General features: G+C 27.7%; 10 protein-coding genes across 10 annotated transcripts; 6 read left to right on the top strand and 4 right to left on the bottom strand. All coding sequences in view use genetic code 12, as the record gives it.

The window, feature by feature from the left end:
• Positions 1–1,147: 1,147 nt before the first annotated feature.
• Positions 1,148–2,725, bottom strand: ERG11 (sterol 14-demethylase; the record flags this gene model as incomplete). The annotated part of the gene is made up of 1 exon (XM_051756781.1): positions 1,148–2,725. The coding sequence occupies one exon, from the start codon at positions 2,723–2,725 to the stop codon at positions 1,148–1,150; it is 1,578 nt and encodes a 525-aa protein (XP_051615119.1).
• A 483-nt stretch (positions 2,726–3,208) lies between these two features.
• Positions 3,209–3,922, top strand: KGF55_002130 (uncharacterized protein; the record flags this gene model as incomplete). Its single annotated transcript, XM_051756780.1, has 1 exon — positions 3,209–3,922. The coding sequence occupies one exon, from the start codon at positions 3,209–3,211 to the stop codon at positions 3,920–3,922; it is 714 nt and encodes a 237-aa protein (XP_051615118.1).
• A 517-nt stretch (positions 3,923–4,439) lies between these two features.
• CDC24 (Rho family guanine nucleotide exchange factor) lies at positions 4,440–7,040 on the bottom strand (the record flags this gene model as incomplete). The annotated part of the gene is made up of 1 exon (XM_051756779.1): positions 4,440–7,040. One exon carries the CDS (start codon positions 7,038–7,040, stop codon positions 4,440–4,442), a length of 2,601 nt encoding a protein of 866 aa, XP_051615117.1.
• Positions 7,041–8,315: 1,275 nt separating this feature from the next.
• TFB3 (TFIIH/NER complex subunit) lies at positions 8,316–9,431 on the top strand (the record flags this gene model as incomplete). The annotated part of the gene is made up of 1 exon (XM_051756778.1): positions 8,316–9,431. One exon carries the CDS (start codon positions 8,316–8,318, stop codon positions 9,429–9,431), a length of 1,116 nt encoding a protein of 371 aa, XP_051615116.1.
• A 78-nt stretch (positions 9,432–9,509) lies between these two features.
• Positions 9,510–10,922, bottom strand: RMT2 (protein-arginine N5-methyltransferase; the record flags this gene model as incomplete). The annotated part of the gene is made up of 1 exon (XM_051756777.1): positions 9,510–10,922. The coding sequence occupies one exon, from the start codon at positions 10,920–10,922 to the stop codon at positions 9,510–9,512; it is 1,413 nt and encodes a 470-aa protein (XP_051615115.1).
• Positions 10,923–12,676: 1,754 nt separating this feature from the next.
• On the top strand, positions 12,677–14,848 carry HMS1 (Hms1p; the record flags this gene model as incomplete). Its single annotated transcript, XM_051756775.1, has 1 exon — positions 12,677–14,848. One exon carries the CDS (start codon positions 12,677–12,679, stop codon positions 14,846–14,848), a length of 2,172 nt encoding a protein of 723 aa, XP_051615114.1.
• A 477-nt stretch (positions 14,849–15,325) lies between these two features.
• Positions 15,326–16,387, top strand: THR1 (homoserine kinase; the record flags this gene model as incomplete). The annotated part of the gene is made up of 1 exon (XM_051756774.1): positions 15,326–16,387. The coding sequence occupies one exon, from the start codon at positions 15,326–15,328 to the stop codon at positions 16,385–16,387; it is 1,062 nt and encodes a 353-aa protein (XP_051615113.1).
• A 239-nt stretch (positions 16,388–16,626) lies between these two features.
• SAM51 (Sam51p) lies at positions 16,627–18,147 on the top strand (the record flags this gene model as incomplete). The annotated part of the gene is made up of 1 exon (XM_051756773.1): positions 16,627–18,147. The coding sequence occupies one exon, from the start codon at positions 16,627–16,629 to the stop codon at positions 18,145–18,147; it is 1,521 nt and encodes a 506-aa protein (XP_051615112.1).
• Positions 18,148–18,387: 240 nt separating this feature from the next.
• EXO1 (Rad2 family nuclease) lies at positions 18,388–20,316 on the top strand (the record flags this gene model as incomplete). The annotated part of the gene is made up of 1 exon (XM_051756772.1): positions 18,388–20,316. The coding sequence occupies one exon, from the start codon at positions 18,388–18,390 to the stop codon at positions 20,314–20,316; it is 1,929 nt and encodes a 642-aa protein (XP_051615111.1).
• Positions 20,317–20,465: 149 nt separating this feature from the next.
• KGF55_002122 (uncharacterized protein) lies at positions 20,466–20,819 on the bottom strand (the record flags this gene model as incomplete). The annotated part of the gene is made up of 1 exon (XM_051756771.1): positions 20,466–20,819. The coding sequence occupies one exon, from the start codon at positions 20,817–20,819 to the stop codon at positions 20,466–20,468; it is 354 nt and encodes a 117-aa protein (XP_051615110.1).
• Between the last annotated feature and the right edge of the window lie 162 nt (positions 20,820–20,981).

The raw sequence follows: 20,981 nt of genomic DNA, 5'->3' as shown, positions 1-20,981 counted from the left end.
TGAAAAATTATTATAAGATTTGACTCACGTGAAGATTAGATCAATGCATTTATATGCAGTAAGTACTATGTTCATAATTAGCAAATCACAGTGCATAAATTATTCATCAAACTTCAAGTTATTATGAAAACTTTGACTAACACATCTGAACTAAAAGATACAGCAATAGTTAAACAAGTCAAGGGTTAAGTTTGAAAGCTCTACGACACATTCATCCACTCGAAGAAACAACTGGTTTAGAGTATTGTCTTCTGGTGTTGTTATGAGTAAGAATATTCATTTTGTGTAAAATCATTCAGCCGCTAATTTCACCAAATCAATTCAATTCATTAACTAAAATGGGAAGTTACGTGTTCGATTAAGGTGTTATATTGCATTGGTCAGATAAATTTAAATGCTCTTAATTAACAAGATGATTTTAGGTTATTGTACTTAAAAGTGCAAAGCGAGAAGCAAAGCAAGAAGCAAAGATTATCATCACCTGAAACCTGATCGCGGTAATTGGTATCAAATTAGACTAACTCCTTGAGGTAATTTTTTTATGTATTACCACAACGGGAGCATTGATATTCAGAAAGTAATGGATTGTGAAATGTTTTGAAGCCGAAGGAAAATGTCACTTAAAAGCGTTTTTTAGTATCACCAAGGAGTCTCTTGAAAGGTTAATCCAACCATGATTAATAATATACCATCAATACACAGAACACATTTAGGAAAAAAAGTTCATCATAGATATTGACACATTAGTCATATTCTGGATTTGTGCAAATGTTGGATATATCTATTATTGTCCATGGTTGGATTTTTGACTTGGTGAAATTAATCCAAGGTTCTTTGTTGATGTTTTTCTAAGGTTCAAAAACGTATTACCATCCCTTACTAAAATCTGAAGATCAGTGCGTTTAGTATTATGAATTGAATATATAATAAAGGAAAACCAACGTAGTTTTTAGCATCGATATAATAATTGATCTGGTTATTTAACATTTCAGGCAAAAATTAAAGGAAAAAAAATTGTTACGACTAAACTGATCAACGTCTATAAATAATATATATTGAATTTAAAAAATTAGAGAAGTAACGATTGACTATTAAACTATATATATGCAAGAAAGAATAGTTAAATGAGTTTAATTTAGAATTATCATTATATTGAACAAGTTTCTCTTTTTTCCCAAATAATATCTGCAGGTTCTTCAGGTAATGTAACCATTGAATTATAATCAACTTTAGGTATATGATTATTTTTTAATTTCCATTTTAAATTATAAATAAATGTTGATAATATAGTACCTAATTGAACATAAGCAAATTGTTCACCAATACATCTATGTCTACCACCACCAAATGGTAAATATGGAGATGATACACCTTTGCTTACTTTCCCAAATCCATAATCTATTTCATCTGAATCTTTATTTGTTGTTGATGGTTCATCCCATCTATGAGGATCAAATTTTGAAGCATTTGGATAATATCTTTCATCTGTATGAGCAAAACCTGGTGATACTAAAACATAATGACCCTTGGGGACAACATACGTGCTATTTGGTACAATTAATGGAGATAAAACTTTTCTAAAAATTGAATGTAATGGCATATGCATTCTTAAAGTTTCTTTTATTGTATTATTTACAAGTGGCATTTTTTGTAAATCTTCATAAGTTAAATCATTTAAATTTCCACCTTTACCTTTTGATTCAATAGTTTTTGAAATTTCTTCATATAATTCATTTTGTAAATTTTCATTTTCTCCTAAATGTAATAAAAACCATGCAGAAGTTGAAGCTGAAGTATGTTGACCACCCATTAATACACCAATTAATAAATTTGCAATTTCTTGATCAGTCATACTTATACCATCTTTATAAGTTGAATGTACTAATAATGAATCTATTAAATCTCTATTTTCATCAATATCTCCCGTGGTTCTTCTTTTTGTTATTTCTTTCATATAAGTTTGAGAAATTTTTTGTTGAGCAGCATCTCTTTTCCAATAATGAGGTAATGGTAAATTTGGGAAAACAAAATTTACTGGTGTAAATCCCTTATCTAAATCTGAATATAATTGAGCAAAAGTTGCATCAAATCTTTTTCTCATTGCTTCACCTAATAAAGATCTTGAAGCTGTAAAAATTGTAATTTCAGGTTGTGTTTTCATAACATTTACAATACCTGTTTCTTGTTTTGTTAAATTAAAAGAATCTGAATTTTCAAAATAATTTAAAACTTCATTTCTAATTAATGGAACATATCTTCTAAATGAATCAGTAGTTAAAGCAAATTTTGCAAATTTTTTTTGTTCCATTAATCTTGAATTTGGACAATCATATATAACTCCTTTTCCAAATACAGGAGTAGTTAAATGTTGATAAGCATCTTCTGCACTAACTTCACTTAATTTTGCATTAAATACAAATTCATGACCTTTTGGACCCAAATAAACAGTCATTATTTTACCTAATAACATAAATGCAAAAACATCACCATATTTTTGTCTACATTCTTCAAAAAATTCATAAGGTTTTTGACCATATGAAATTGCTGAACCAAACCATGGTATCCAATAAAATACTAATGGAACTCTATCTTTTCTAAAAGAATATAATATTTGCCATATAATATTATAAATGAATGGTATAAATATACACAATGAAATTTGTTGAAAAGTTGATAATGTCATAAAGAAATTATATGCATTTAATGTGATATCTATTAATGCCATTTTTTGATATCTTTCTTATTATTATATTATGTGGTGATGATGAAAAAGAATGAGATCCGATATCTGACTAAGATTTATGTGAAAACGATGTCAACCTTTTTTGTAGATAAGAATGCTATATATAATATAAGTTTTAAACGAAGGAAAGTGAAGCAATTAGTCGTATGATTCAAGTAATCAACTTTTTTTTTTGATGGTATTATTTTGTATATGTAAATAGACTTGAAAAAATATTATGTTAGAGTTTGTGTGTTTATATCGTTTCGTATAAATTTATTCTTCTACAATTTAAACGAGAAGATTTTAAATTTAACGCGTTATTGAACTACCAAACGACAATGTCAGGAAACTATTGTTTGTCAGGAGTTACTTTTTCGAGACACTATATTTTACTAGGTGCAATTCTTGGATCCTTCAAGTTTACAGGTAGGAAGACAAAATCACATTTTACCATGGTTTAAATTTTTACAAAGAGAATCTGGAATGAGAGGCTTAAGTTTTAATAATTTTTTAAATCAAGTTAAGAAAGAATTAACAACAGCAGAAAATTCATGGCTAGATGCGTGGTTTAAAATAATTAAAAATAAACCAACACCATTAGCACGGAATTTTTTAATAGAGGTAGATAGAAATGAGATGTATGACTACATCTGTAAGTCAAGAGAAAAAGAGTTAGAAAACTTATGGGACATGAAGGACAAAGAAATCAATAGTGAAACTTTCCATCATATATCACGGAAAACAGCAACTACTAAGCCGATTATTCCCAATTGGATTTCCAATGAAGGATTAGACTACGATGAGCAAACATGGAAAAAATTTTGGACTACCTTATACAGCTTCCAAAGTTCACCCTTAGGAATATTGCAACAATTTCATTTGTTTCTATTAGGATTCCTTCATCAAGAACCATACTACAGCTATGGATCACATAATCCCTGTAATTTTTGTGCACAAGAAAATGCTGACAATTGTTTACATCATCTTTTCTCATGTGATGCATTTCTTACAATGTGGGATACTATGGGGATTCAACCAAGAGCACTTACAAGTATAATATGCAATGACAAATTAAAAAGACAAGATTATTTCAGGATCAATAAATACATTACACAGGTGATGAGTAAGGTGCGACGACGACGGCAGATTTCTGGTTTGGAGTCGATTAATCAAAATGAAGATCCTGAAGATCATTAAGTGGTATATATAGCAAAGAAGAAGGTAATAAGAAGAAAGAATAGCAAAGAATAAATTAGTAATACAACAAACAAAAGTGGTTTTATTCAAGTAGTATGAATTATCTCATGAGTCTTGACATAGTGTTATTTTCAAAACACTGAACATTAAGTTTAATTTTCCACTGGCTTATCGATTCCATATGCTTAGGAATCCTACATACAATTGTAATTATATAGATCTAGTGTATATATTAATTATTTGAATGTATGTCGAAAAAAAAAAAAAAAAAAAAAATTTACTATGAAAATCATAATGGCCCATATTTAGTCTATCTGATTTATCAGTCCGTTTCTCAAAAGTGATTTTCAGCTCAAAAAATACGTATTGCATGTTATATCGATAAAGAGAGTACTGATTGTCGTATTTGACAAAGACTTTATAGAAGAAATATTCAAAAAAACATCTTTATGAATAATCAAACTCTCAATATCTATTGAAAAATCATTCATTTAAGTCTAAAACTAAAAAATAATATTTAAATAACAAATATACTTAAATTTTTATCATCATTTAATTCATCTAAAGCTAAACTCCAATCATCTTGAGAATCTAAAACAACAAAATCTCCATCTTCATCTTTATATCGTAGTTTATTAATAATTATTGAATTTTCTTCACTTAGTGACGTGTTTATAATTTTATTTATCTTAAGGTATAGTTCATTAAATGTAATATATGAATTTACTAAAAGATCTTGTTGTAAATTATAATTATTATAAATTAATTTTATTGAAATTTCGAAAAATGGTAGCTTCTGTGGTGGTTGTGATTGTTGTGATAATGATGAAGATAATGGTGTTGTTGATGTTGTTGAAGATGATGATAATCTTGATGTTGATGTATCTATTCCTCCAATTGATCCTGCTGATTTCAGTCTTGAATTATTTCTCATCATACTAAATGTTGAAGATGATGAATGGTGCCTACTTCCATTTGATGATCTTTGTTCGTTATTGTTTGTTGGTGGCTGTTGTTGTTGTTGTTGAAAAGTATTCAATGAGTCAGATACATTTCCAATATAATCATATATAGAAGAATCATTAGTATTTGTTGAAGATTGAGAATCTCTTAATTTTTTATTTATATGATTATTCATTTCATTAGTTTTTAAATTTCTTAAACATGTTTCCCATTGATTTCTCATTTCTTCTGTTCTATATTTTAATGTGAATGATCCACTTTCTTTTTTACCTGACCAACTTATTATTAGTGTATATCCTTGATTTAACATTGATGATGATGATGAAGAAGAAGAAGTACTGGCACTTGCACTAATATTATAAATTTCTTGTATATATACTCTTCCTTTTAACTCAAGAGGACTTTTATCATTTTTACCATTTATTGATTCTAATAAATTTGAAGTAGATTGAGTAATATTAGCATTTGATTTTTTTCTTGAACCAAATTTCCTTTTTTCAGATTTTGCATTTTCTTTTTCACTATTTAATTTATCTAAATCAACAAAAAAGAAAATAATTTTTTCAAATAAATATGCAACATATTCTTTTTCAGTATCTGAATCTTTTACTCCAACAATTCCATGGTATAATAATTCTCCTTGATCTCTTAAATTAAAACCTCTCCAATTATTTACTCTTTCCATTAATTTATTTAAATATTCTACATTTTCTGCTCTTCTTTGTGCTTCATTTACTTGATTTGCAACTTCTTTCATTGCTGATCTTGCCATAATTAATTCTTTAAATGAACTTGTTTCATTATTATCTTGTTTGTTTGTTGTTGATGATTCTGGTGAAGTTTTAATTAATTCAGTTAATAAAAGTGGATATTTACATAATCTTTGAATTGGTTTTAATATATATGATTGTAATTCAAATCCAGGATCTATTAATATTGATGATTTTTTTAAATTTATAATTTCTTTATTTATTAAATCTATTGCTGTTAATTGTCCTATTGTCCATGGTTCATAAGCCTTGAAGGGACCTAAACTTGCATGTATGAATACAGAACCAATTCTTTGATTTTTGATAGGTACATTAATATTACATTCTAAACCATTTAAAAATTTTCTTTGAAAATCTACAATTTCATTTAAATTTGGAAATAATGTATGAATTTGTTCTGAAGATAATAATTCTGCTTCAATTAATTCATTTCTATATTTTATTAATAATTCTAAATCTTGAACATATTTTCTTTCAGTTTCAATAATTTCTCGAAATACTTTTGATCTTTCATCGGTGATTGTAACGTCTAGATTAATTTCTTCTTCTTGATTTACGTTAGTTGTTAAATCTGAAACACTATTTTTTCTTGATAATGAATGCGTATTTAAAATTTTTGTTATAACATCAACTATTTTAATTAAATCATTTGTATTATCTGAATAAACATTTGATATTGTAAATAATTCATCATCTTCAATTTTTAAATTTAATTTCATTGCAATTATAAAATCATATACTGATTTTTTACAAATTCTTAAATCATCTGAACTTACAACTGAAATTTTATGATCTGGTGAAATATAATTAAATATTAAACATAATGGTGCACCTTGTTGAAATAATTTCCATAATTGAGTTGCAGGATCAACATTTATATTTGAAGGTAATACTCCTGCAGTATAAGTTAATAATGATTCACTATTGTTTGTACTATTTGAATTAAAAGTTGTATTACCACTACTTGAATTTGTATTTGTTTGATGCAACCCATTACCACCACTACTCTGAGAATTATCTGAAGTTATTGATAATCTATTCATTGATAAATTAAATTTTTCTTGTGATAAATATAAAGATTGTTGTTCACATAATTTTTCAGCATTTAAATAAGCTAATTTCATAAATGGTAACATTCCATCAATTTTATTTAATTTTTTTTTTAAATATTCACATTTAAAAAATAAATGATCTTTGGGTGAACTTTGTTTATTAAAATTATTTAAATTTAATGGTCCTGATGAATTAATTCTTGATATTGATTGTGTTGATCCATTGTTAGTGTTGTTGTTATTGTTGTTGTTATTATTTGATGATGAATTTAATGATATTGAAGAATTTGTAGAAAATGAACGAAATGGTTGAGGAGGATGACTTTCGACCATAGTTTTAAAATGTGTTATGACTTGAGATGTTGATAGTCTGCTATTTTAATGCTTTAGTGACACTTTATGATAAGATGTGGTTGATATGGTTAAGACTTGGAAAAAGTGGTGCGATTCTCTGCTTAATTCTCTCCTTCTTCAAACCTCGCAAGTTAAATTAAATGAGTCGTCTTCAGTTACACTGTAATTAGGTTGTAATATTAGGGTTAATTGAGTCCGTTGCAATATGTTTTATCGTTGGTTGTAAAGTAATGATGATGATAATAATAAATAATATTGTACTTTAGTTTTAGAATTGTATTGAAATGAAAAAAAAGAATTTAGAAAAATTCACGTCTAAAACAAATTTGTTTTATTAATAAATTATTAATCAACATACTACTATAGGAGATAGTACAACAAAGTTGGTATTTGGAGAATGAATATAGAACTTCCTGTATCAGTTAAGTTCCAAGCTACTATACAATCTAACATCAGAATTTCAAGGGATGTTGGTTCATTCAATATCTGTTTAACCAAACTCACTATTACACAAATTATTACAAATTAGAATGTTGAGTAGTACACGACTTATGTCTTTTTGATAATTATAATAATAATTTATAGGAAGAATATTGTTATTATCATATCATCATCAACATTAATACAACTACAAGTTTCTTAACCTATCACTAGAGATAATCTAAATTGGGGTAAATAGAACATCGGTATTTGTTATCACGTTATCGTTGCCCTTGTCAAGGAAGAAATCACTTCAAGGGAATGTATAAATAAAATCATTGTGCTTGAAGTAACTGTTAAAGCAATTGAGATAAATCAATCTAAGATTTTAGTAAATAAAATGTGTTAAATTGTTTCGTCTTAATTGTTTTAACAGTTAATTTAAGCAAACCTATTCATGGTATGATGTTTTGTTTGTTAATGATTCCATTATTCAACAGTTGGTATGTTTCCCTCACCATTGAGCAGTTGCAGCTGAGACATATCTGAAGCCATATAGAACTACCATGTATCGTTGTTCAAGTCTTGGGCTATTACTGTACTCTACATGAGATCTTGACCCTTCACTTAAATACTCTTGTTGAACTGATCAGTATTTAGATGCTACCAATTTGTCCATTATCAGGTATCAACCTTTTTCAGACTTTATATGCAATTTAAAATCTAACTAATATTTGTAATCAGTATTAAGTTCATTATTTTCACTACCACCAACAACTTAACCTTTTCTCATTATAACTAAACTTATAATTCAATAATCAAATAAATACAAAGATGCTACAGCTATCAGAAGGTATGCCAACTCATTATCCCATTAGCAGTTACCGTTTTGTAACATCCAGTAATCTTATTAAAACCTATATTAACAATAATTTAGATGATCAATTAAAGGATATGTGTCCTATTTGTAAAACAGATAAATATTTATCTCCCAATATGAAATTTCTAATAAATCCAGAATGTTATCATAAAATTTGTGAATCATGTGTTGATAGAATTTTTTCATTAGGTCCTGCACCATGTCCTTATCCAAAATGTGGTAAGATTTTAAGAAAAAACAAATTTAAGCAACAGATATTTGAAGATTTGAAAATAGAAAGAGAAATTGATTTAAGAAGAAAAGTTGGTTCAATATATAACAAGACTGAAGAAGATTTCCCAAATTTAAAAGAATATAATAAATATATTGAAAATATAGAAGAAATTGTATTTAATTTAAATAATGGTATAAATGTGGACCAAGTAACGAAAGATTTGAACCAATATGAACAAGATCATAAAATAGAAATATTAGAAAAAAATATGAGAGAATCTCAAAAGACATCAGATATAAATAAATATCAAGATTCAATGGAAAGATTAAAACAAGAAAAATTAAAAATTCAAAAAAAAATGGATATGGAAGATTTAGAATTTAATCGTAATCAACAACAAGATTTATTAGATAAAATGGCAAATAGTGAAATGAATAGTGAAATTTTAATAAAACAACAACAATCTCAATTATATAAAAGAAATTTACAAAGAAAAAAACAATTACAACAAATTAATAATCAATTAGATATGAAATTTAATAATATTAATCCAACTACCAAACAAATTTTAGATGATCAAGAACTGAATATCCCTTTCACTCCATTTCAAGGAGATAGAGATTTAAATAAAAATTTTAAAATTTTGAAAATACCAACCACCATAAATGAAATAATGAATATTGAAAATAATTCCAAAGATAGTTATCAAGATCCGTATTTATTTGAATTAGCTAAAAATAAAGAATATTTAGGTAGTGGTTGGAGATTGAATAATATTTTTGAAAGAGCTTTAGATGAAGCTTTTATTGGTTTAGGTTGTAATATTGAAAAAGAAAAATCTATAACAAGTTCTTAAAATTTTTGCATAAGGTACATATTATATAATGTTTATACGTAGAATTACAATTAATGATTAATGATTGATGAGTCAAATTTAAAATTCCATAAATTTTACTTCTGGATGATAATAAGTTGGACAAGACCAATAACTTCTTTTAACATCATCCCAAATAGAACCATCTTCTTCTTCACCATTTACATTTTGCTTTTTATCTGTCTTTTGAAATAATTCTTTAGGTACTTTAAATTCTTTAAATTTACAATTTAATCCATAATTACCCAAATCAATTTCTAATAATTTTTTATAAACTTCATATATTACAATTCTATCAGCTCCTAATCCATTAAAAAATGAAAATATTCCATAAGGTTTTAATAATCCCACCACAAGATCAAATAATTCTAACATATCTTTATAATGTTCTGAAAAAGTATCATAATATATTCCATTAAAAAATATATTTTTTGAAAGTAGCTCCGGAAGTTTATCTTGCCATCTTCCTTCCAAGATTATAACATTTTTCTTATTATACCATCCATCATCTTTCATTTTTTTTATTACATCAGGATGAGCTTCACATATATAATGATTTGTAGGTGATGATTCTTGTATAAATTTATCAATTATTCCCATTCCAAATCCAATATTTAATATATTAATTTCGAAATCTTTTTGTTCTGGTTCGACGAATGATCCTTTAAATAATGTATCACTACCTAATTTCATTATATCTGTTTCCCATGACATCATTACTCCATCTTTTCTATCTTTTGTTAATAATGCATTATTTGAATATTCTAGTTTTGTATGTAGGTAAGATTTTTGATTTTGTGATGGTGCATCCTCTTCATCATCATCGATTGGATTATATTTAGTTGATTTGGATTTGAATTCGTCATTTTTCTCTATATCATCTTTTGATTGTTCCTCACTTGCGACTACGTTTGATTGTTCTTCACTCTCGACTTCTTTTGGTAGTTCCTCACTCTCGACTTCTTTTACTTCAACTAAATTCGGTATTTCTTCTTGTTTTACTTCTTCATATTGACCAAATTCATCATGATTTAAATCATCAGTATCTTCAATAATTTCCATATCAAATTCACTAACTTTTCTTAATAATAATTCTGCTCTAACTCCTGCATTGACGATTTCTTCATATATTGGTAAATTTTTTAAATTTCTCTTAATTAATATACAACCAGGAGTATCATTATTTATATCAGTAAAACACCAACCTGCTCCATATTCAAATAAGGTTGTAACCATTTCAGTAACTATTTCAATTTCATTAGGTTTTAAATCTTTTGGAACATGTGTACATATTAAATGTAATGGAGTTGTAGTTGTAGTTGGTTCTTGTTCAATATTATTTATGAAATTATATGCTTCTTCTACTGTATATGTCGCTGGAATACCATTTTTTATGTAATATTTTAGATTGTCTATATATTTTGATGTAATTGGTCTTTCTGGAAATTTGCATAGATCATGTAAATCTGACATTTGAGTGAGTCTTCAGTCGTTGATTTATATTGTACTCGATGATGATCATCGTTATTTATTTTTTTTCAGTTCATTGAAAAATAAAAATCATTAAGGGGTAAAATGTTCTGTAATTAGGGGGCTTGCTCTCACAAAATTATATTATCATGATTGATACAGTGTTTAGTTTACTTAGGTAATCTTGTCAAAAAAATTCTGCCAAAGCTCAGTAAGATAATGCATTAAAATTGAGTTTAATAATAATCAATAAATTTCATGTATAATAAATGTGGCATACATGAAAAGTCCGAATTGGTTCTTGATAACACTACACAACCAATAAGTTCCAATGACTCAATAATCAATCATTGTAAGTACCCAAAACTTGTGAAGAGTCAAAAGAAATCTAAGTTTTAATTTTAGAATTCCAAGTATCAACTAAATTGTTTTTATATTTCTTTTGTTCTTTAAGATGTAAAAAATCAGATGTTGTTTCAAATTTTAGTTTAAATTTTGTAAGTGCAATATCGGGGTTTTGTGTGACCAAATATCACCGTTTTTGTGTAATAATTTCAAACATTAAATAATATCAAAACATATTATAAATCCGTAAAACTAAGAAATAAATCATCATAACTAAGAAATTAATTGAAATTTTAATATGTTCTCTTTCTTCAAGAATTTATCTTGAGTCCACAATTTTTTTCTTTGAATCTCTATGTTCTCCAGCTTCAAGACTTTTTGCAATCGAAGGGTTCAATTTCAGGAACAATATACAAGAAAATAGAATATTTTGGTTTTCCGTGCGCAAAATTCTGTAAGATAAGTCCAAATTTTCACCTGATAATTCTTTATAGAATAGGTTTTGATCAAGTGTATTTAAAACTCCGACTTATGTACTCTTTAAAGTAATAGTTAATTCTGTCGATAGTAATCGGAATTGAGGTTTATTAATGAAAAAAATGGGCTAATTTTGAAAATTTATTTTTTCTATGACTTTGTTTGCGTAAAGAAATTCTTTCACATAAAGATGCATTTGAACTTCGTGGCTGTTCTCTTTGAGTCTACAAAAGTAGTTTATGTGACAAGAGCTCATTATTTCAGCTTCTTGATGCCATGGTGCCATTAGGAGCAGCGCATATATTTTTCAAACCTTTATGCAGATCGAATTACTTGAACAAAAGCGTAAATGTTTTAAAAATCAAATGTTTCAGATCAAATTAACGTTTTGATGCAAAGAAACGCATTATTTAAAGTTTGAAATTTACGTGATGGTTATGAAAATATATTGAACAGAACTTCTATTTCTTTGTAAGGAAAACATCCATTTATTATTTAAAAATATTTCTTTTTTTCAAATTCATTTTACATGTTTATACATGATTGTCTGTTGTACATATACTAAATGAAACTAAATTTTTGAAAACGTCATTCGTACATAGTAACCGATGAAAAGATACGTTAGATACCGAAAAAGGAATCTCGATACATAAAATAAATAAAAAAAGAATCAAAATGAATTAAAATACTTCTTACTGTCAACCTAATTGCTTTCTTGCATGTATCTCAATGTTTATGAGAAATTTCACTTAAAATTTGAAATTTGTTTCTTTTTTTCTATTATCAAAAATTTAAAAGAAAGCCCCCAAACACTAAAACTTTTTAAATTTTTATATTAATATTTATATCATTATCGATTTAATTTTTTTTGTTGAAAATTTTCATGTCTTAATTATTCAATTTATTCAATTGTTTAAATTCATAGCTATCATCGAATGGTTTCTACAAAAGAAAATGGAACAAACTATACAACATTCTTGACTAATTTGTGTGACAAGAATATGAATAAAAATTCTGCAACGCACAAAGTTAACGATAATAAAATGCCAACTGTCAACATGAATGGGAATCAGCAGCAAATTTCTTTTCAAGATCAACAATTCAATAATAATAGTTCAATTTATAACGATTATAAACCAGTTGATTCTTCAAACAATTTTATGAATTTACAAAATTCAAATTTAAGTATAAAATCGGAACCAGTTGAATTTAAAACTCAATATCAAAACAATAATCATCAATTGCATTCAAATAATTACCAACTACCTCAAAGTACAGAAGGATTTTGCACCCATAATCAGCATGAAAATAGTATTGATAAACAATGTTTGATTTGTCGTTCAACTTCATCATTAAATAGTTTAAATTATTTTGACAAAGGAAATCTTTCAAAAGATAGGACAATAAACCGTGATGTCCATGCAAATAATAAGCAAATCAGTGACAAGCAATATTTGGCTAACTTTAACAAAGAGATTTCAACAACTTTTGATCAATTTTCAACTAATAATCCTTCAAAGAATGACTTAACTTTATCTCCAACTACACCACCCCCTAATAATGGCTTACCAAATAGTTTTACAAATACATTTACTACAAATCAAGCAAATACAACAACCCTCAATAATGACCTTGATTTACCAAGTAATACTGATTTTATAGATACCAATAATTCTGGTGCAAACTATTTAACAACGGATGAAACCACGAATTTAAATTATAATCAGTTGGAAAAAGAAGATGAACCATTACAATTTAATGGAGTTTTACCAGCTGATACAGATAATCAAATACAAAATGATTTAACTTCAAGAAATTATATGATAAAAAATAATGGATACTTAGATGAGTTCAAGAATAAATTTGAACAAGCATCCATTGATGAGAATAATAATACTTCATACTTAGACAACAATAGTAATATAAACTCCAATTTAAATAATACTATGCAATCAAATCATTCAAGTCATAACATTCATCAACAAATAGGTTCATCGTCAATGTTATCAGCTATTTCAAATACCTCATTAGCTTCACCGTTATCAGTTGATAAATTTCATAACAGAATGATTGGTGGAAGAGACTCTGCAGATTTGCAAGTCAATGAAAATTATAACAACGGGCCGATGGGTGCAAATTCACCATCATCTATATCAACAATATCTTCAAATCAACAAATCCAACAACATTTTCAAAATCAAATACATCAAGGTGGTCCATACGATCCAATAAATAAAACAAGTTTAAGAAATTTACACCAACAACATCAACCAATATATTCTTCAGCATCATCCACATCTCCATCACCAAAAAATGATAACTCAACATCAAATAATAATCAACTAGAAAATGCATTTTCATTGAACAAAACTACTCCAATTGCAGGTGTTTCTAATATTGAAACAGTACAAAATGCAATGTCTTCATCAAACTCATCTTCTAGAATATCACCAATAAAAAACGAGTACCCTATTCAATATCAAGATCAGAATCAAATAAATTACATGTCTTATGGAGCCAATTCAAATTCAATGAATCAAAATTTTAATATTAAAAATATGAATAATGAAACAACCACTGCCGCAAAATCTGAAACACCAAAAAAAATTAATAAAAAACATCGCGGAACTGATTTAACAAAACTAAATGGACAATCACATATAACTAAAACAGGTGGTGGAAGAGTTAAATCTGCTCATAATGTCATTGAACAGAGATATAGAAATAAAATAAATGATAAATTTAATGCATTACAAGAATCAGTACCAACATTGAGAGTATTATTAATAAGAAAATTAAAAGAAAAAAATATGAAACATAGAATGAAGTCACAACAACAAGATAAAAATAATGAATATGATGATGATGATGAAATGGATGAAGAAGAAGAAGATTTTGAAAATGGTTCTGATTTAAAAATTGATGGATTATTAAGTATGAATGATATAGATGAAAATGAAATTATAGATTTAGAAGGTTTAGAACCAGCAAGAAAATTAAATAAAGGTACAATTTTAGCAAAATCAATTGAATATATCAAATTTTTAGAAAATAAAAATTTAAATTTGAAATTTGAAAATCAAAATTTATTGTCTAGATTAGGATGAATTAGAGATTGTTAAGACTGACTTTTACTAGCCTCAGAGGTACTAATATTTTATTCGATTTACAAAATATAGGTTTAGAAAATATTTACATAATGCACTAAAGTTTAAATTGTTTGAGATTCAATTCTACATAAATATAGAAAATCAAAATGAAATTTGTATAGATTGTTAATTTAAAATGATGCTTTAAGATGACTTTACTAAATATCTCTATACAACGTTCCTTCTCAGGTTGCAAAATTAAAAATGTTTATCTAGCGGCCGGTTGAATTAAAGATTCCTGTATAGGTAAAAGCATATGGTAGTGACTCCCGTATCAAAAGAAATAATTTTAGACATTTTATTGTTTTGAAATTTTTTTTTATTTTTCAATCGAATCATATAATCAAATATTCACAAACACACAAGATAATACCGCTCTGACCAACCCACTGCATATCAGTCTCAGATAAACTACTACGATCGTTTTTTTTTTCGATGTCGGTTGAGTCGTTTCAAATAAAAGTACCAGCATCATCTGCAAATATTGGACCTGGTTTTGATGTATTGGGAATTGGTTTAAAATTATATTTAACTATAACAGTCAAAATAGATCCAGAAAATATCACAACTGATGATCCATATAATGCCAAAGTATCATATGAGGGAGACTTAGCCGAGAAGGTTCCTTTGCAATGTGAAAAAAATCTTATAACCCAAACTGCTCTATATGTTTTACGATGTAATGGGATTAATAAATTTCCAAAAGGTACATCAATTCATGTTATAAATCCTATACCTTTAGGCAGAGGTTTGGGATCAAGTGCAAGTGCTATTGTTGGTGGAGTTTATTTGGGGAATGTTATTGGAAAATTAAATCTCGATAAAAATAGAATGTTGGATTATTGTTTAATGATTGAAAGACATCCAGATAATATAGCAGCAGCAATGTTAGGAGGATTTATAGGATCATATTTGAACGAACTTGAAGAAGCAGATCATGAAGAAGTAAACCAACCTTTAACAAATATACTACCAGACTCAAATACCCCAAAAGATCAAATAGTGTCCAAACCACCACCATCAGAGATTGGGGAATACTTACAATACAATTGGAATAAAAAGATAAAATGTATCACTATCATACCAAATTTTGAAGTAAGCACAGACAAATCAAGATCTGTACTACCCCAATCATACGAAAGAAAAGACATCATTTACAACTTACAAAGAATTGCAATTTTAACTCAAGCTTTAACTCAAGACCCACCAAATCATAAATTAATATATCAATCAATGAAGGACAAAATTCATCAACCTTATAGAACTATTTTAATTCCTGGATTAGATATCGTATTATCAAAAGTTGTTCCTTCCAAGCATCCAGGATTATGTGGTATATGTTTGAGTGGAGCTGGACCCACTATATTATGCTTAGCTACTGAAGGATTTGAAGATATTGCTTCAGATGTAATAGAGATTTTCAAAAGTGAAGGTATTAAATGTGATTGGAAAATACTAGATTTAGCTTATGACGGTGCAACAGTAGAATATTTGTAAATATGCATATAGATACTCGTATACATAGTAATATAGCCCATTGATGGAACCACTGTAATGGTTCGAAAATGTTAGGATCATAACTACATGAAGATCAAGTCTAGTTTACAAATTACACCAATTAAAAATTGTGAACGAGAATTTCAGAACGCAATATTTACGAATTATCATTAAACAATTCGACCTTCGAAACCTTAATCAATTCCTTTAAATAATCACTTTATTGAAGAATTCCTGTCATGGCAGAACTAATAGTGGATAGTAATCCGGATTTAAGGACAAAATTAATTGAACAAGATGTATTAATAGAGTCACAATCACAACCAATTTTGTTGACAAGAGTTGAAGTTAACGGAGGTGAATCATTTAGTTATGATTTTTTTAATAAACTATTAAATCCATTGCTTTTAGAAGGTGACTATACATTATCACAATTGACTAATAAAATAGCCGAAACTCACCAACATTTATTAGATACCGGGGTTTTTAAAGATATAGGAATTACATTGACTCCAGATTATTACTCCAATATTCCAGCTCATATTACATCTTTCAATCATGAAAAATCCCTCCCGGCTAAAGTTGTTTTTGACTTGTCAAATATTAACTTAAATATAAATGAAACTTTCCTAAACTTTAATAATGAAGAATTTTTGAATCTAAAATTAAATCATATTGACAATAATTTCAACGAAAATGCTGAATTAGTTTCAATTGGAGTTGATTACAATCCGTATAAACCATATGATCATTTATTGACCAACTTGAAGTTCATATCTGGATTGAAAAATCCTAGTTTCAAATTTTTAATCGATGTTGGTTACAACACTAGAAACAACCATGCCTGGCAAGATTTTAAAGAAAATCAATTGGGAGGTAGAATTGGTTTATTGTATAAAAAAAGGAGGGAATTGAATATTTTCACTGGTTTTTCCTTGCATAAACGAAATTTGTTCGATATAGATGATGGGGCTTCAGATGATTTAAAATTTTTTGGTGGAGAGTTTTTAAAATCAAGTGTCTTGAACACTTTTAAATATGAAAATTTGAATTATCTTAATTCATTAACAAAAAACTTTCCTACAAGTGGTATAAATTTTAATTGGAAAACGGAATTAAGTTCAGTTCAAGAACAAAATAATCAACTGAATAGAGGTGAATTCTTTAAATCCAGTTTTGGTTTCAACTTATATAAATCTATTTTTTATAATTACATAACAACTAAATTCAATGGTGAATTTGGTGGGATTTATTCTTTCAATTCAAAATTTCCAATACATCCATTAGACAAATTTTATCTCGGAGGCTATAATAACAATGCAGCAGAAAATGATAGTTCTTACTCATTTGTGGGTTTCAAAAAGAATAGTATTGAACCAAATGGTGGATTACAGTTTTATAAGCTTCAAGCAACAATTTATTCAAAAATTCCACACTTTATATATGCTCCAACTTTAAATAATGAAAATTGTGAATTCATAACTTGTCCAAATCCGTTAAGAATGTACGGTACATTTTTAATTGGTAATGCTTTACCAAATTTTTTATCATTGAATAATCAAAACAATATATGGAACGATAAAAATCCAGCCATAAGTTATGGATTTGGATTAAAATATTTTAATAATTGGGCTAATTTTGATATAGGGTATTATGTTAGTTCAAAACTTGGCTTTAAAAACAATGATGAAGTTCCTGGAATTAAAAACGGTTTACAATTCTCAATATCTATAGGTGGTTCGAATCGTAATTTACAGTAGAAAAATATATATAAACGATAAACTAAACTTGATTTTCTTTAGATATTCGAATTTGATAAACTTAATTTTCGTGAGAATTTGACGACAATCTAGGGGGAAAAACTTAACCAAGATTAGTACGCGCTACGCGATAGATTTTTCTCTACAAAATCAAAACAACCAAGCATCTCTTTCAAGATATTGATGAGATAAACACCAACGATCGTTACAATATAAGTCTCGACCACTCCAAATTCATAAATGGGAGTTAGTGGTCTATTACAAATACTAAAGGAAATACAAGATCCAGTATCACTTGAACGATATAGAGGTAAAACCTTAGCAATAGATACATATGGTTGGCTACATCGAGCTTTAATATCATGTGCAGAGGAACTATGTTTAGGAAAACCTACAAGAAAGTACATAACATTCGTTTTGAATAAGATCCAAATGCTACAACATTTTGGAATAACTCCATATTTTGTATTTGATGGTGCTTCTTTAAAAACAAAATCAGAAACAAATCAAAAAAGAAGAGATATTAGAAATGAAGCAAAACAATTGGCTCAAAAATGTAATGAAACTGGAAGACCTCATTTGGCAATGAAACATTATATGAAAGCAGCATATGTAACTTCACAGATGTGTAAATCAATAATGTGTGAATTGGATAGACTTAAAATACGTTATGTCGTTGCACCATATGAAGCTGATCCACAAATGGTTTACTTGGAGAAAATTGGAGTAGTTGATGGTATTTTAAGTGAAGATTCAGATTTATTAATATTTGGTTGTCAAAAATTAATAACAAAGTTAAAAGACGATGCAAGTTGTGTTGAGATTAATAGATCAGATTTCAAAAAAGTTAAATTCATTCCATACTTAAGCTCTTTTAGTGATGAGCAATTGAGATTAGTTGCAATGGTATATGGTTGTGATTATACGAAGGGAATTAGCGGTCTTGGATTGAAGTCATCATTCCAATTTGTGAGAAGATACATTACCTTATCAAAAGTCGTTATAGCTTTAAGATCAACTGGCAAGAAAATACCTAATGATTTCGAACAAGAAGTTGAAAAAGCAAATTTAGCTTTCCAATTTCAAAAAGTATTTGATCCACGAAGTCAGACAGTGTCAACTTTGAATGATATACCAGAATCATTGGAAATAGATTATGAATTAATGGAATCTTGTTGTGGTAAGACATTGGACCCAACCATAAGCAAGAAAATTTGTAATGGTTTCATAGATCCAAATAGTCATCAAATTTTAGTATCTAGAGAACAAAGATTAGCTAGTTTAAAATCATCTTCACTTCATCTATCATCCGAAATCAATCAGAATACAATAAGCGAATCGGCACAGCGATCTAAATCAGAATCAGCGATCAAAAATAGTAATGGTAGGTCAATTTTTGATTTAATGAAAATATCAAGAAAGTCCGTTAATGTGACGGAAGAAACAGATCTTAATTCAATCAATGAAACTGAAGGAAATGAAAAAAGTATCATCAAAACTCCCGAGAAACCATTCAAAAGACCCAGTGTTGTATTAGGGACTAGAGAAATCAAAATGTCACCTACATCCAAGAAAATCAAAAAATTACAACAAAACATTAATATAGCTAACGTTCAAAGTTCTTCAAGCAAATTTTTTGGAAAATCTACTTTACAATCGATCAATACCACCTCAGAGCCAAATCAAAAAACTATTAAGACAACAAAAAATTGCACTGTTACCATTTTGCCTACACCAAATAAAACTATTGATGAACATGCCGGTTGGGACTCCAGTTTAATTAACGATTCTGAAGTGCCGGATGAATCACCTACAAGTCAAAATATCAATAAGGAAAACATATTAGATGAATTAACCGACAACGATTTGGAAGATAAAAGTAATAATGATTCGCAGGAATCTGTAATGTCTAAATCTGCAGCATCCCAAGTAGAAGAACAGGATGAAGTAATAATTGATTCATTGGATCCGTCCCAATATCATGACAGTCCAATTCAGAAAAAACTGGATATGAAAATTTTAAATCTTAATCGATTTAAATTTAGTCAAGAAGATGATTGTGAAATTAGTGAAGAAGATCAGAATGAAAATATGTTTAAAACACCTGTTGCTAATTTTAAAGTCAATACTAAAACAATCGACCTAAAACAGTTTTTGTATAAAGGTTAATATTTAAGCTAGAGCATTCTATAGATTATACATTTTTGCATTCAAAATATTTGTCTAGACCCTATTTGTTTATCTCAGAATATTGATCTTGTGTTTCTGTGATGAACAATTTTCAACTCACGACTACAAATTCTTAATTATAAAAAACTTCAAAGTCCCCGTATTATTGATGCGCCTATGGCCAACCTTGTTAAAGTACCTTGCAAGTCTTTATCATTTGAGTTGGAGATCTTTGCATCATTCAATTTATATATTTTTTTGAATTTTGAAATATCTACCAAGTTAAATAAGGTATTATCGTCAATTTTTATTGAGTTCCCATGAATAATATCATCAACCTTTTGCTCAAACTCCCCTGTATCTACAGGTGAATCGATCATAATTTTAATCACTATCGTATTTGAACATTCTTCCAGTATTCCAAATCGCTTTATGGCATCAGATATCACGTTGATTGGTGACAAATTTAACAATATTTCAGTATTTAAATTATTCGCCTGCATTGTCTGATTTACGTAATTTAGTATTGATTTATGGATACTGTTATTAAGTTGTTCTTGTGATATAATATACTGTGTATTTAGAAAACAATAATCATATTTTGTATTTGCATTAATTAATTGTTGTTTTATCTCTTTGATGTTTTCCCTCGAGACATTCGTATA

The sequence above is a fragment of the Candida pseudojiufengensis genome, assembly GCF_024610245.1.
Source record: "Candida pseudojiufengensis strain CBS 10847 chromosome Unknown scaffold7, whole genome shotgun sequence".
NCBI lineage: Eukaryota > Fungi > Ascomycota > Pichiomycetes > Serinales > Debaryomycetaceae > Lodderomyces > Lodderomyces pseudojiufengensis.
Note: the sequence above shows the minus strand (reverse complement) of the source record. Positions and strands in the feature narration are given on the sequence as shown.